The sequence below is a fragment of the Mobula birostris genome, chromosome 7 (genome assembly GCF_030028105.1).
Source record: "Mobula birostris isolate sMobBir1 chromosome 7, sMobBir1.hap1, whole genome shotgun sequence".
Taxonomy (NCBI): Eukaryota; Metazoa; Chordata; class Chondrichthyes; order Myliobatiformes; family Myliobatidae; genus Mobula; species Mobula birostris.
In genome coordinates, this window is record NC_092376.1 from 140,976,667 (window position 1) to 140,991,277 (window position 14,611).

The window sequence follows — 14,611 nt, forward strand, 5'->3', positions numbered from 1 at the left end:
AAATACGGTACTCAAGGTGTTGTATCTAAATGCACGTAGTAAAAGAAATAAGGTGGATGATCTTGTTACACTGTTACAGATTGCCAAGTATGATGTTGTGGCCATCACTGAATTGTGGCTGAAGGATGGGTTGTAGCTGGGAGCTGAATATCCAAGGTTACACGTTATATCGGAGGAAGGTAGGCAGAGGGGGTGGTGTGAATGGTAAAGAATGGCATCAAATCTGTAGAAAGATGTGACATAGGATCGGAAGATGTTGAATCCTTGCGGGTTGAGTTAAGAAACCGCAAGGGTAAAAGGACATTGATGGCAGTTATATACAGGCCTCCCAATAGTGGCTGCGAGGTGGACCACAGATTTTACAACAGGAAAGAGAAAAGGTGAGTCAAATGGGCAATGTTTTGGTAGTCATGGGAGATTTTAACATATATGATTGGGAAAATCAGGTCAGTAATGGATCTCAAGAGAGTGAGTTTGTTGACTGCTTAAGAGATGGCTTTTTAGAGCAGTTTGTCGTTGAGCCTACTAGGGATTAACTATACTGGATTGGGTGTTATGTAGTGAACCAGAGGTGATTAGGGAGCTTAAGGTAAAAAAAACCCTTAGGAACTAGTGATCAATTATAAATGAGTTCAACTTGAAATTTGATAGGGAGAAAGTAAAGTCTGATGTAGCAGTATTTCAGTGGAGTAAAGGAAATTACAATGCTATGAGAGAGGAGTTGGCCAAAGCAAATTGGAAGGAGCTGCTGGCAGGAATGTCAGCAGAGCAGCAAATGCGTGCATCTCTGGGGAAAATAAGGAAGATGCAGGACATGTGTATTCCAAAAATGAAGAAACACTCAAATGGTAAAATAGTACAACCATGGCTAACAATGGAAGTCAAAGCTATTGTAAAACCAAAAAAGGCATACAGCAAAGCAAAAATTAGTGGGAAGATAGAGGATTGGGAAGCTTTTAAAAACCTAGAGAGCAACTAAAAAAATCACTAGAAGGGAAAAGATGAAATATGAAAGCAAGCTAGCAAATAATATCAAAGTGGATAGTAAAAGTTTTTTCAAGTATGTTAAAAATAAAAGAGAAACGAGAGTGGACATAGGACCACTAGAAAATGAGGCAGGAGAAATAATAATGGGGGACAAGGAGATGGCTGATGAACTAAATGAGTATTTTGCATCATTCTTCACTGCAGAAGACACTAGCAGTATGTCTGATGTTGTAGTGTGTGAAGGAAGAGAAGTGGGTGCAGTTACTATTACAAGAGAGAAGGTGCTCAAAAAGCTGAAAGACCTAAAGGTACATAAGTCACCCAGACCAGATGAACTGCACCCTAGGGTTCTGAAAGAGGTAGCATTAGAGATTGTGGTGGCATTAGAAATGATCTTTCAAAAATCATTGGACTCTGGCATGGTGCCAGAGGACTGGAAAATTGCAAATGTCACTCCACTCTTTAAGAAAGGAGGAAGGCAGCAGAAAGGAAATTATAGACCAGTTAGCCTGACCTCAGCGGCTGGGAAGATGTAAAGAGTCAATTGTTACGGATGAGGTGATGGAGTATTTGGTGACACAGGACAAGATAGGACAAAGTCAGCATGGTCTCCTTCAGGGAAAATCCTGCCTGACGAACCTTTTGGAATTCTTTGAGGAGATTACAAGTAGGATAGATAAAGGGGATGTAGTGGATGTTGTATATTTGTACTTTCAGAAGGCCTTTAACAAAGTGCCACACATGAGGCTGCTTACCAAGTTAAGAGCCCATGGTATTACAGGCAAGCTACTAGCATGGTTAGAGCATTGGCTGATTGGTAGGAGGCAGCGAGTGGGAATAAAATGATCCTTTTCTGGTTGGCTGCCAGTGACTAGTGGTGTTCCACAAGGGTCAGTGTTGGGACCACTTCTTTTTATGCTTTATATAAGTGCTTTAGATGATGGAATAGATGGCTTTGTTGCCAAGTTTGCAAAGACTGGTGGAGGGGCAGGTAGTGTTGAGGAAACAGGATGCAGAAGGACTTAGACAGATTAGGAGAATGGGCAAGAAAGTGGCAAATTAAATACAATGTTGGAAAATGCATGGTCATGCACTTTGGTAGTAGAAATAAATGTGTGGACTATTTTCTAAATGGGGAGAAAAACCAAAAATCTGATATGCAGAGGGACTTGGGAGTCCTTGAGCAGAACAACCTAAAGGTTAACTTGCAGGTAGAGTCGGTGGTGAGGAAGGGAAATGCAATGTTGGCATTCATTTCAAGAGGTATAGAATACAAGAGCAAGGATGTAATGCTGAGGCTTTATAAGGCACTGGTGAGACCTCACCTTGAGTGTTGTGAACAGTTTTGGGCCCCTCATCTTAGAAAAGATGTGCTGGCATTGGAAAGGGTCCAGAGGAGGTTCTCAAGGATGATTCCAGGAATGAAAGGGTTATCATACGAGGAACATTTGATGGCTCTGGGTCTGTACCTTGCTGGAATTCAGAAGGATGAGGGAGGATCTCATTGAAACCTTTCAAATGTTGAAAGGCCTAGACAGGGTAGATGTGGAAAAGATGTTTCCCATGGTGGGAGAGTCTAGGACAAGAGGGCACAGCCTCAGGATGGAGGGGCACCCTTTCAAAACTAGAGATGCGGAGAAATTTTTTTTGCCAAACGGTGGTGAATTTGTGGGATTTGTTGCCATATGCAACTGTGGAGGCCAGGTCAATGGGTGTATTTAAGGCAGAGATTGATAGGTTCTTGATTGAACATGGCATCAAAGGTTACAGGGAGAAGGCCGGGAACTGGGGTTTGCGGAGGAGAAAAAAATAGATCAGCCATGATTGAATGGCGGAGCAGACTCGATGGGCCAGATGGCCTAATTCTGCTCCTAAGTCTTATGGTCTTATGGTGTCATGGCGTCACCACATTCCACCTTTGTGCCAACTTGAAGGCACCAACTCCGGTGCCTCCGTGTAGCGGGCAGCAGCACAGTCTCCACCCAGGCCAGCTCATCCAAACCCAATCCGGCTTCTCCTGCCGCCCGGTGGCCTGGCTCAAATCCCCAGGCCTGGAGGCCTACGGACAGGAGGAGGAAGAGCTCAAGGCCTGGTGCCAGGCAAATAGCCTCTTCCTTAACGTCAACAAGACAAAGGAGATGGTTATCAACTTCAGGAGAACTCACACCGCACATTCCGTCTTTATACTGGTGGCACAACAGTGGAAACTGCTAGCAATTTCAGACTTCTGGGAGTGCCCATCACATACAACCTCTCATGGTCCGAGAACACATCCTACACAGTCAAGGAAGCCCAGTAATACCTGTTGTTATGGAAACTGTACTGTGGCAGTCAGGAAGGCTGTGCAACAGATAGTCAAAACTGCCCAACACATCCCTGGCACCAGCCTACCTGCCATCTGCCATCAAGGGCAAATGTACAGAAAGGTGCCAGAAAAGAGCCAGTAGCATCATGAAGGATTCCACCCACTCTGTTCATGGACTGTTTGTCCCATTCCCATCAAGGAGAAGCCTATGTAGCATCCACACCAGGAGCACCAGACTCAAAATCAGTTACCTTTCCCAAGCAACACCACCACCCACTAACTCCACCATGACTTTATTATTTCCTTTCAATCACCTTACATACTGCCTTACATCACTTTATGGGCATACAATCAATCTTTGTATATAAATTATCTTATGTATTGACATGTCTTGTTTTTTATCAATTATTGTGTTCTTTATATTTTGTGGCGGGGGGTGCGTGGTTTGTGCTGCATCAAGTCCGGAATACCAAGTGTTCTGTTCTTCTTTACATTTGTATACAGGAAATGACGTTAAACAATTCTGAGTCTCAAAGGGAAACCTTGAGTAGTGCTGTGATCTGGAGTTTGCCTTTGAACTGTTCAGCCTCACCATCAGCACCAACAATTTGGAATAATAATGACTTATTAATAGAGCACTTTTCATACAAACAATGTGTTTTACAACAGGATAAAGTGCAAACATAAAAATAAAAGTCAAATGATGTTGGCTAAAAGTAAACACCAAGGAAATCTGCAGATGCTGGAATTTCAAGCAACACACATAAAAATTGCTGATGCAGCAGGCCAGGCAGCATCTGAAATTTTTCAATCATATCTCGCCACTGTTTTATCCCTCCTCGTTCAATCCCTTCCTACCTATGTTCGTGACACTTCTCATGCTCTGAAATTTTTCGATGATTTCAAGTTCCCTGGCCCCCACCGCTTTATTTTCACCATGGATGTTCAGTCCCTATATACTTCCATCCCCCACCAGGAAAGTCTCAAAGCTCTCCGCTTCTTTTTGGATTCCAGACCTAACCAGTTCCCCTCTACCACCACTCTGCTCCTTCTAGCGGAATTAGTCCCTACTCTTAATAATTTCTCCTTTGGCCCCTCCTACTTCCTCCAAACTAAAGGTGTAGCCATGGGCACCCGTATGGGTCCCAGCTATGCCTGCCTTTTTGTTGGCTTTGTGGAACAATCCATGTTCCAAGCCATACTGGTATCTGTCCCCTCTTTTCCTTCACTACATCGATGACTGCATTGGCACTGCTTCCTGCACACATGCTGAGCTCGTTGACTTTATTAACTTTGCCTCCAACTTTCACCCTGCCCTCAAGTTTACCTGGTCCATTTCCGACACCTACCTCCCCTTTCTGGATCCTTCTATCTCTATCTCTGGAGACAGCTTATCTACTGATGTCTACTATAAGCCTACTGACTCTCACAGCTATCTGGACTATTCCTCTTCTCACCCTGTCTCTTGCAAAAATGCCATCCCCTTCTCGCAATTCCTCCGTTTCCGCCGCATCTGCTCTCAGGATGAGGCTTTTCATTCCAGGACGAAGAAGATGTCCTCCTTTTTTAAAGAAAGGGGCTTCCCTTCCTCCACCATCAACTCTGCTCTCAAACGCATCTCTCCCATTTCACGCACATCTGCTCTCACCCATTCCTCCCGCCACCCCACTAGGAATAGGGTTCCCCTTGTCCTCACCTACCACCCCACCAGCTTCCGGGTCCAACATATAATTCTCCGTAACTTCCACCACCTCCAACGGGATCCCACCACTAAGCACACCTTTCCCTCCCCCCCCTCTGCTTTCCGCAGGGATCGCTCCCTACGCGACTCCCTTGTCCATTCGTCCCCCCTATCCCTCCCCACTGATCTCCCTCCTGGCACTTATCCTTGTAAGCAGAACAAGTGCTACACATGCCCTTACACTTCCTCCCTCACCACCATTCAGGGCCCCAGACAGTCCTTCCAGGTGAGGCGACACTTCACCTGTGAGTCGGCTGGGGTGATATACTGTGTCCGGTGCTCCCAATGTGGCCTTCTATATATTGGCGAGACCCGACGCAGACTGGGAGACCATTTCGCTGAACACCTACGCTCTGTCTGCTAGAGAAAGCAGGATCTCCCAGTGGCCACACATTTTAATTCCACGTCCCATTCCTATTCTGATATGTCCATCCACAGCCTTCTCTACTGTCAAGATGAAGCCACACTCAGGTTGGAGAAACAACACCTTATATTCCGTCTGGGTAGCCTCCAACCTGATGGCATGAACATTGGCTTCTCTAACTTCCATTAATGGCCCATCTCCCCTTCATACCCCATCTGTTATTTATTTATTATTATTATTTTTTTTTCCTCTCGCTTTTTCTCCCTCTGTCCCTCTCACGAAACTCCTTGCCCATCCTCTGGGCTTCCTCCCTCCCCCTTTCTTTCTCTCTGGGCCTCCCATCCCATGATCCTCTCATAACCCTTTTGCCTATCACCTGTCCTGCTCTTGGCTCCATCCCTCCCCCTCCTGTCTTCTCCTATCATTTCGGATCTCCCCCTCCCCCTCCCACTTTCAAATCCCTTACTATATCTTCTTTCAGTTAGTCCTGACGAAGGGTCTCGGCCTGAAACGTCGACTGTACCTCTTCCTAGAGATGCTGCCTGGCCTGCTGCGTTCACCAGCACTTTTTATGTGTGTTGCTTGGCTAAAAGTAAGGTTAAATAGGTTTTGAACTGGCATTTGAAAGTGTCAACAGAGTCTTCATCCCTTATAGTTTTAGGTATTGATTCCACAGTTTAGGAGCATAGTTAAAAAAAGCTGACCTGCCAATTTTCTTTTGATGGAGTTTTAATTTTAAGGGACTGCTGGAAGAAGACCTGAGAGGGCTTAAGCAGGATTATAAAACGAAAGAGATTCTGTGATGTACTCCAGGCCCAGACCACTGAAAGCTTTAAAACAAGTGAGAGAATTTTAAAATCAGTTCTTAAAGATACAGGAAGCCAATGCACAAACAAGGGAAAATCTGCTGAGCTGGAAATCCAAGGAACACACACAGGAGCTCAGCAGGCCAGGCAGCATCGATGGGAAAAAGTACAGTAGATGTTTCGGGCCGAGACCCTTTGGCAGGACCAAGGCAGAGTAGTGAGGGAGGGAGTAATATGCTTCTCATCCTGGTTTTCATTAAAAGTCTAGCAGCAGCATTCTGAATGAGTTTATTTATTTCATTTAGAGACACAGCGTAAAACAGGCCCTTGCAGCCCTTTGAGTCTTGTCACCCAGCAACCCCCATTGATTTAATCCTAGCCTAATCACGAGACGATTTTATAATGACTAATTAACCTACCAACTGGTATGTCTTTGTACTGTGGGAGGAATCCCACACCGTTACATGGAGAACATACAAAATCCTTAGAGGCAGCAACAGGAATTGAACCGGACACGGATATGACACATCTGTACCATAAAGTTTTGGGGGAACCACCGTGCCACACTAGGTAAATAGTGCATTTATCTGAGCTGGTGACTCTGGGTATCAAATTGAATTATAAACACTGAGAAATGCAGAAGCATCTTTTTGTAATTATTTGACACCGTGCGATGTGGGGGCAGTAACCGTGAATGTATTAAAGGCTGAGAAAGATTTCTGATCAGTAAGGCGATCATGTATTCAGGGGCAGTGACAGTAGAGTAAACTCAAAGAAAGGCGGTTCAGCCAAGATCCTATTGAGGAGTGGAGAGGCACACAAGGGTGACCGGCCTACAGTTGTTCCTATATCTTTTGGGCTTTTGGTTAAAGTCCATTCAGTCAAAAAGGCCAGCACCAAACCAAGCTAATCAAATTTTTCATCAATAGATCTGCAGTTTGGTGGGATTTGATCATTCAAATTCACATTGAAACGTGTCTAAAACCTGTTGGGATATTTATCTCTACCATCTTTTCAGGCATAACCTTACTGAAAACATTCTCCTGACCTCCCTTCTGTCGATTGCTTGAGATCTATCTCCCCCATTTATTTGACTCACTGGAAAGGAAAGTAAAATTAAGGGGTGTTCTGACAGAAATATATAAAATATTAAGTAGGATAGATAGGGTAGATAGAACCTTTTTGTCAGGGTGGAAGTGTCAAATACTAGACATATCAGTATTACAGTTAACCATTAGGAATGGTTCCAAAAATTGCAAATGTCACTGCACTCTTCAAGAAGGGAGAGAGGCAGAAGAAAGAAGGCTAAGGCCAGTTAGTCTGACGTCAGTGGTTGGGCAAATATTGGAGTTGATTGTTAAGGATGTGGTTTTGGGGTATTTGGAAGCACTTGATAAAATAGGCCAAAGGCAGCATAGTTTCCTCAAGGGAAAATCTCGCCTGACAGATCTGTTGGAATTCTTTGAAGAAATAACAAGCAGAATAGATAAAGGAGAATCAGTTAGCGTTGTATATTTGGATCTTCAGAAGACCTTTGACAAGGTGCCACACATGAAGCTGCTTAACAAGCTACGAGTCCATGGTATTAAAGAGGAAGATTCTAGCATGGTAAAGCAGTGGCTGACTGGTTGGAGACAAAGAGTGGGAATAAAAAGAGCCTTTTCTGGTTGGCTGCCAGTGACTAGTAGTGTTCCACAGGGGGTCTGTGTTGGGACCGATTCTTTTTATGTTATATGTTAAAGATTTGGTTGGTGGAGTGTCTGCAGATGATACAAAGATAGGTGGAGGGACAGGTAGTGTTGAGGAAATGGACTATAGAAGGACTTAAACAGAGTAGGAGAATGGGCGAAGAAGTGGCAGATGGAATACAGTGTCAGGAAGTGCATGGTCATGCACTTTGGTGGAAGAAATTAAAGGTTTGATTATTTTCTAAATGGAGAGAAAATACAAAACACTGAGGCTCCAAGGGTCTTGGGAGTTCTTGTGCGGGATTCCCTAATGGTTAATTTGCAGATTGTGTCCATTGTGAGGTAGGCAAATGCAATGTTAGCATCCATTTCAAGAGGACTAGAATATAAGAGCAAGGATGTAATGTTGAGGATTTCTAAAGCACTGGTGAGGCCTCACTTGGAGTATTGTGAGCAGTTTTGCACCCATTATCTTAGAAACGATGTGCTGAAACTGGAGAGGGTTCAAAGGAGTTTCACAAAAATGATTCCGGGTTTGAATGGTTTGTCATATAAAGAACGTTTGGTGGCACTGAGCCTGTATTCATTGGAATTCAGAAGAATGAAGAGTGACCTGATTGAAACCTATTGAACGGTGAAAGGCCTCGATAGAGTGGATGTATAGAGGGTGTTTCCTGTGGTGGGAGAGGCTAAGACTAGAGGACACAGCCTCAAAATAGAGGGGCATCCTTTTAGAATGGAGCTGAGGAATTTCTTTAGCCAGAGAGTGGTGGATCTGTGGAATTTGTTATCACAGGCAGCTGTGGAGGCTGAGTCTTTAATGTATTTTTAAGGCAGAGGTTAATAGATTCTTGACTGGTCAGTGCATGAAGGGATGTGGGGGAAGACAGGAGATTGGGGCTGAGAGGAGCAATAGAGCAGCCATGTTGAAATGGTGGAGCAGGTTTGATGAGCCAATGGCCTAATTCTGCTCCTATGTCTTATGGCTTTATGGTCTTCTAGAGGGCATAGCTTTAAGGTGAGATAAGGAATGTTTAAAGGAGTTTATTTTTGAAAAAGACAGATTGTTGGGTGCCTGGAATGTACTGTGAAGAGTGGTAGTGGGATTAGATCTGAATCTGATCAGTCAGAAGTGGGGTTCTGCTACTGTTGAAGCTTGTGATTTACATTTTGGTGGCAGGTTTTCGGGCTAATTGAGTGATCTGGTGCTTTGCTGTCTCCATGAGGCTTCGAGAGAAATTTGTGGCCAAGAGCCCTGGAGGAGGGGCGTGAGCCCATTGTCGATTCCATTCCTCACTGATCTTGCCAATCAAAGCACCAAGGAGGATTGCAGTTGTACAGAGGGCGAGTGGGTGTTCAGCGCTGTCTACCAGCGTCTCACTCACCGCTGCCAGAGGAAGGTCCCTGCGTTCGGATGGTCTCTCTCCTTCGATGCTGTCGGAGGGTGGTGCCAGATTTCTGAGTCTTGGGCAGGGTTGAATCAACACAGTTTGTGGATTGGACTCTGTGGTTCACGTTATGATGTGTGTCTGGTTCCTTTTTTTTGGGGCTATTTTGAGTGATTTTGATTGAGGCAGACTGTGGATAATGAACTGGGCTGAACTGAACGTGCCTGGACTCCTTCAATCTGGTGTTTTATATTCTGTGCAGTTCACTCTTTATGTTGTTGCCATTTACACAATTTTTTTATTCATGGGGGGGTGATGTTTCTCTTTGAGCGGGTTCCTTGGGTCTTTGTTTCACGACTATCTGTGGGGAAGAGGAATATCAGGGTTCTATACTGTACACACACATATGTTGAATGTTTTGATGGTAACATGTAGGGGGCGCTAGACAGACAAGTGGACAGGCAGGGAATGGAGAGAAAGTGATCATTTGCAGGTGGATGGGATTAGTTTCGACGGGATTCATGGTCCTTGCAGACATCAAGAGTGCCAGTTCCTGTACTGTACTATACTGTTCCATGTTGCATGAAGTCATTAAGTATTTCCAGTACCTTACTGAGTTCCTTGGGGCCCCATGGAATTGACTGAGTTGCCTTTATCCAATGCAGCTTCATAATTGATACCAAAGGCTTCCTGGTCTTTAAGATGTGAACTCTATTCACATTTCCACCTTCTCAAGTAATGCATTGAAGTGACGTGATGTTATCCTTCTTCAGAGGATGAGGTTTTCCTTCATCTGCCATTGATGTTGTCCTCACCCCCAGCTCCTCCATTTCCCCGACATCGGTAAAACCCCACCTTCTCACTGCCTCAATAAGGATATTGAGGCCATCTTCAGTGGAATCCTACTTCCAAACAGAGCTCTACCACCCAGCGCCCCGCTCTCTGCTTTCTGCAGAGATCACTTTCTCCATGATTTCCTTGTCTACTCATACCTCCCCAGTGATTCCTCCTCCTGGCAGTTATTCCTCCAAGCAGCACCAGTGCTACATCTGACCACGTACCTCCTCACTCACCACCTTTAAAGGCTCCAAACAGTCCTTCCAGGTGAGGCAACGCTTCACCTGCAAGTCTGTCGGGGTCATCCACTGTATCTGATGTTCCCGGTGCAGCCATCGCTATATCGGTCTGACCCAAAGTAGATTGGAAGAACTCTTTGTCGAGCACCTTTGCTCCATCTGCAACAGGGAGGGTTTCCCAGTGATCAACCATTACAATTTCACTCCCCATACTCCTTCTGACCTGTCAGCCCATGGCTTTCTCTATGGCCACTCTCAGGCTGAAGGAGCAACATCTCATATTCCATCTGGGTAGCTTCCAACCTGATGGCATGAACATAGATATCTCCAATTTCCAATAAGTTCTCCCCCTCCTCTTCTTTTCCATGCATGAATCATTGTCAATCTTCTTTGTGCTTCTCCGAGGACAGAGGTAAACAGAGCCTTGGACAAACTGAAATTTTTTTAAGGTTAAAAGTGAGTTTGGGAAATGTGTGGAGTGTGGAATTTTTGTTTTATTTTTGTTGAAAATATACATTGAATGATAATATTTTCAATAAAGTTAATTTTTAATGTTAATAATGTGAGCACATTTCTGAATCCTTTTTTTATAATTTTAAAATTCATAAATATATTGCCTGACAACAGTTATTGATTATTGATAAGTATAGCTATACTTTTATAGGAAAATAACATGCTGATTGGCCACAAAATGTTGGGGAAATATCAAGATATAAATTATAATGAACAAAGGATGTGCATTGTATAATCTATTATTGCTATCCAGAAAATATCAAAGGATAGAGTGTTTTTGTGTAAGTTTTACCAGCTAACATTAAATGCATCAAGATTGAGTTGAACAATTATAACATTTTTGAATGTTAAGCTTCATGTTTCCACTCTTTGGTAGCATGAATGCAAAAGAAACTCTGGAATCTGTGATTGTAGTCAATGCTGTTAGAGTTAAAATATTCAAAATGGTTTTGTTATTTTATTAAAGAAAATGGAACCCAGTACTCTCAACGATATCCAAGGATACTAGCAGTAATGTTCAAGGCAATCAGTAATAACACATTCACATTTAAATGTTGAGAACATACAATTTATTACATTTGAACATCTATTAAACAAATATCTCAAAAATGCATCACTTACTAAGCATATTATTTCACAACACATTTAGATATTCTTTAAAATCCAAAGCAGAGTATTGAATTCAGTGACACATAATAAATGTATGTTATTTTGCACAATCCAAATGCCTCATGAATTCCTGCTCTATATTACAGAAGAAACCCAAAAGAGGTTAATGAAAATAATTGTCTTGATCGCTTCCCTCAGTTCTCTGTATATAAATCCTGAGTATTATTTGCAATCTCTGTTTTAATTTCTGATTGCTTGTCTCTTGCTTTTGACGAAGGTTATGATTGTCTGGCATATATTTCAAAAAAAATGCATTGCTATGCTTCATTTTTCTGTATAAATCTATTGTTAAAAGGCATATATCAAGATTCCTGTTTGAATTTTTAACAGTGATCTTTTCCTACTGAGGTATTTTCCTGGAATAAATTTAAAGGCAGCTTCACACTAATTTTGAATCCACATTTAACATTCTAGGTCAACCTAAAATATATATTATCTGATTGTTGTTATATTAAATATTGGTAAACTGCAAGTTTGCCTGAAATAAAAGTCCCCTTAATTGAAGAAACTTTTTGGATAAATACCATGCATCCAAGGTCTACCACACTGACAATGGCCTCAAAGCTCAGAGTATAACTTAAAAAGTTGCAGACTATTAATTCATAGAAATATAATATTCCTCCCAGTAATAGGAGCTGTTCCTCATATATTGGTTTGTACTGAGCCAAGTTTGCTCTCTGTATGTACAATAGCCACTCTGGTTAGGTGAAAAAAAAGCCTCATTATGGCACTTCAAAATAATCTGCATTAGCAGAAAATAAAGTGCATTTCAACAATATTGAGCTAATATCCTGCTTTGGCAGATTTGGAGAGAATGGATTCTATAATTTCTAAATATAAGCAAGCAAGATCAATTTATGGAGTATTAACTCAGGCTGCACGTGAGCCCTTGACACTGTAAGTTAATATTTTTATCATATATATACTTGATGCCATTGACTCAAACATTGTGACAAACACTGAAATTCATTCCTATAAAGAAATTACAAATACAAAGTACCGATGGGTAATTTTTATCTTTGGCAGAGATGCAAAATAAGCAACAGAACAAATAAAAAGTGATGTGGATGCAAACTGGTTACTGCTGACACCCAAGATTAAGTTCACCGTTTTTGTGTTTTTTTTAAGTTTCAGACAAAAGGAAATATATTTAAAGATCCATGTAATTTCTTGCCAAGTGGTTTCTTGATTTAATGTTATGGATCCTCATAAACAGGGTTATTGTAATTGCTCCAAGATCCAATTGGATTGTCTTCCTGTAGTCGGCTATAGAATACTCTTCTACAAGAAAATGAAAAGGATTTTTAATTTTCTGTTCCACTATTTCATTGTTAACAGCTAATTACTTCTAAGTTGAATTAGTATAAATCACTAAATGTGTGTAAATTATGCATCAAACACTGAGCACAATCCCTTATATAGATTTAATTCACTTTTCCCATGCTTTTGACCTTTCACCATTTAAATGGTTTGGAAACAGAAAATATAAACTTTGTATTTTTAACCACTACGAAGTTGGGCCACAATTGTTGTTTAAAATGCTGTTTCGTCCAGAACTGCAAAATAGAGGAAATGAAAGTATTTTATCATCTGGATGCCCAATCAAAATCGCAGTAAAAACTCACTGAACAGAATGCACAATTCTACCACAACAAAGAAATATGATTGATTGTCCAGGTAAGAAGCTTGTTTGTACATGATAATAAGAAATTCCTGTTGCTCAAAGCCTGTAAACCATTTTCATTTGATCTGCAAGTAGGCTTATTTTTTTCTTCTCCGGAACCTACCCCATCGATTAGAATAATGTGCCTGTTTCCAAAAGATGTGCCCAAATGTGCCCATTTAAAAAAATATATTTTCTTTACAGAATATGAAATCTGTGCTTGGTTAAATATACATTAATGAGGTTGGAGGAGTGTCAGTTTAACCTGATTACTACAGCTAAAAATTGTTTGGTTTTCTGGTCAGAATTATTCCACTACTGTAATTTGGGAACCTACCTTTTCTTCAAATACATCAGCACTCCCAATAACGCAGCAGCAACAAGAATCAAACACACTGCAGCAATTACTGTCCCTGTCAATTTAAACAAAACATTATTAACACATTAATGATATTTTTTCTCCAAATGAATTCCTTCCAGAGAAAAATAATCATTGAAACTGCAAATTTATCTAAATATATTAAGCCTAATTATTTCTCTGATGTGTATATATTTAACATTTTATATGGCTTTTAACTGGAAACTTTTATTTCAGTTTTGTTTACAAATGTTCAAAGCTATTTTGTTTCTGCCTATAAGTTAATGTAACTGCAAAAATAGAAAATATAGCTACTTTCATTTGTAATTACAGGTATAACTATTTTATTCATTTTTTTTAAGTTTGCAAAATTTTCGAAAATGAAAATCAGTTAAAACCTAAGGGACAGGTTCTGAAATCTGTCGTAACACTTCTTGCATCTACTTGAACACAAACTAGGAAATGACGAGCCCAACTTAATGGCTGTATTTTCCAAAAAGCAAAACCACCAGTTAAACAAATAACTAAGAGAAAAACATAACAGGAAAATTAATTTAGAGGAACTTTGTTTAAGGGGAAATTCCAATATGAATGCTAATAAATCGAAGAAGTCACATTGAAGTTTAAGCAAACTTTGGAAAGGTCAATCAAGATGTTGCAAAGTGCCCTATCAAATTCAGTTTTGAAACATAGAATTAAGAAGCAAGTGATGAAAGATCAATAATCATGCTACATATGAGAAATGCAAAATAGAATGTTGTCAAGATACAATAATAAAACATTATGCAATTAGATCTAAGAACGTAACAATGACCTTAATTCATGCTGTAGTTCTGCTTGTGTGTGCATGTGCGTATATACAAAAGACTTCACTTTCAAAGCACTACCATACTTAATGCAGTTTAATAGTTTCTTCTCCAGCCTGTTGAATGGCCAACTTAATTGCAACTCATCCCTTTCTTACAGCTGAGCATTTCCTCATACTTCAGCTACTGGCATGGAGAAAATTCAGTAGGCATTCATAACTGAATTTTCCATTTATGTTTTAAAATT

General features: G+C 41.2%; 2 protein-coding genes across 2 annotated transcripts in view; one reads left to right on the forward strand and one right to left on the reverse strand.

Annotated features, from left to right (window-relative positions):
• The window catches only part of LOC140200457 (transcriptional activator protein Pur-alpha-like), a 163,670-nt gene that overhangs the window by 121,570 nt on the left and 27,489 nt on the right, over nt 1-14,611 (forward strand). The gene's annotated exons all lie outside the window — the stretch shown is intronic.
• Nucleotides 11,421-14,611, reverse strand: part of LOC140200456 (uncharacterized) — a 42,973-nt gene continuing 39,782 nt past the window's right edge. The window contains exons 3-4 of the mRNA XM_072263804.1: nt 13,538-13,613; nt 11,421-12,818 (exon numbers count right to left, since the gene is read on the reverse strand). Of these exons, the coding sequence (XP_072119905.1) occupies nt 12,734-12,818; nt 13,538-13,613 (161 nt within the window). The 3' untranslated portion in view covers nt 11,421-12,733. The remainder of the gene's footprint in view (nt 12,819-13,537; nt 13,614-14,611) is intronic.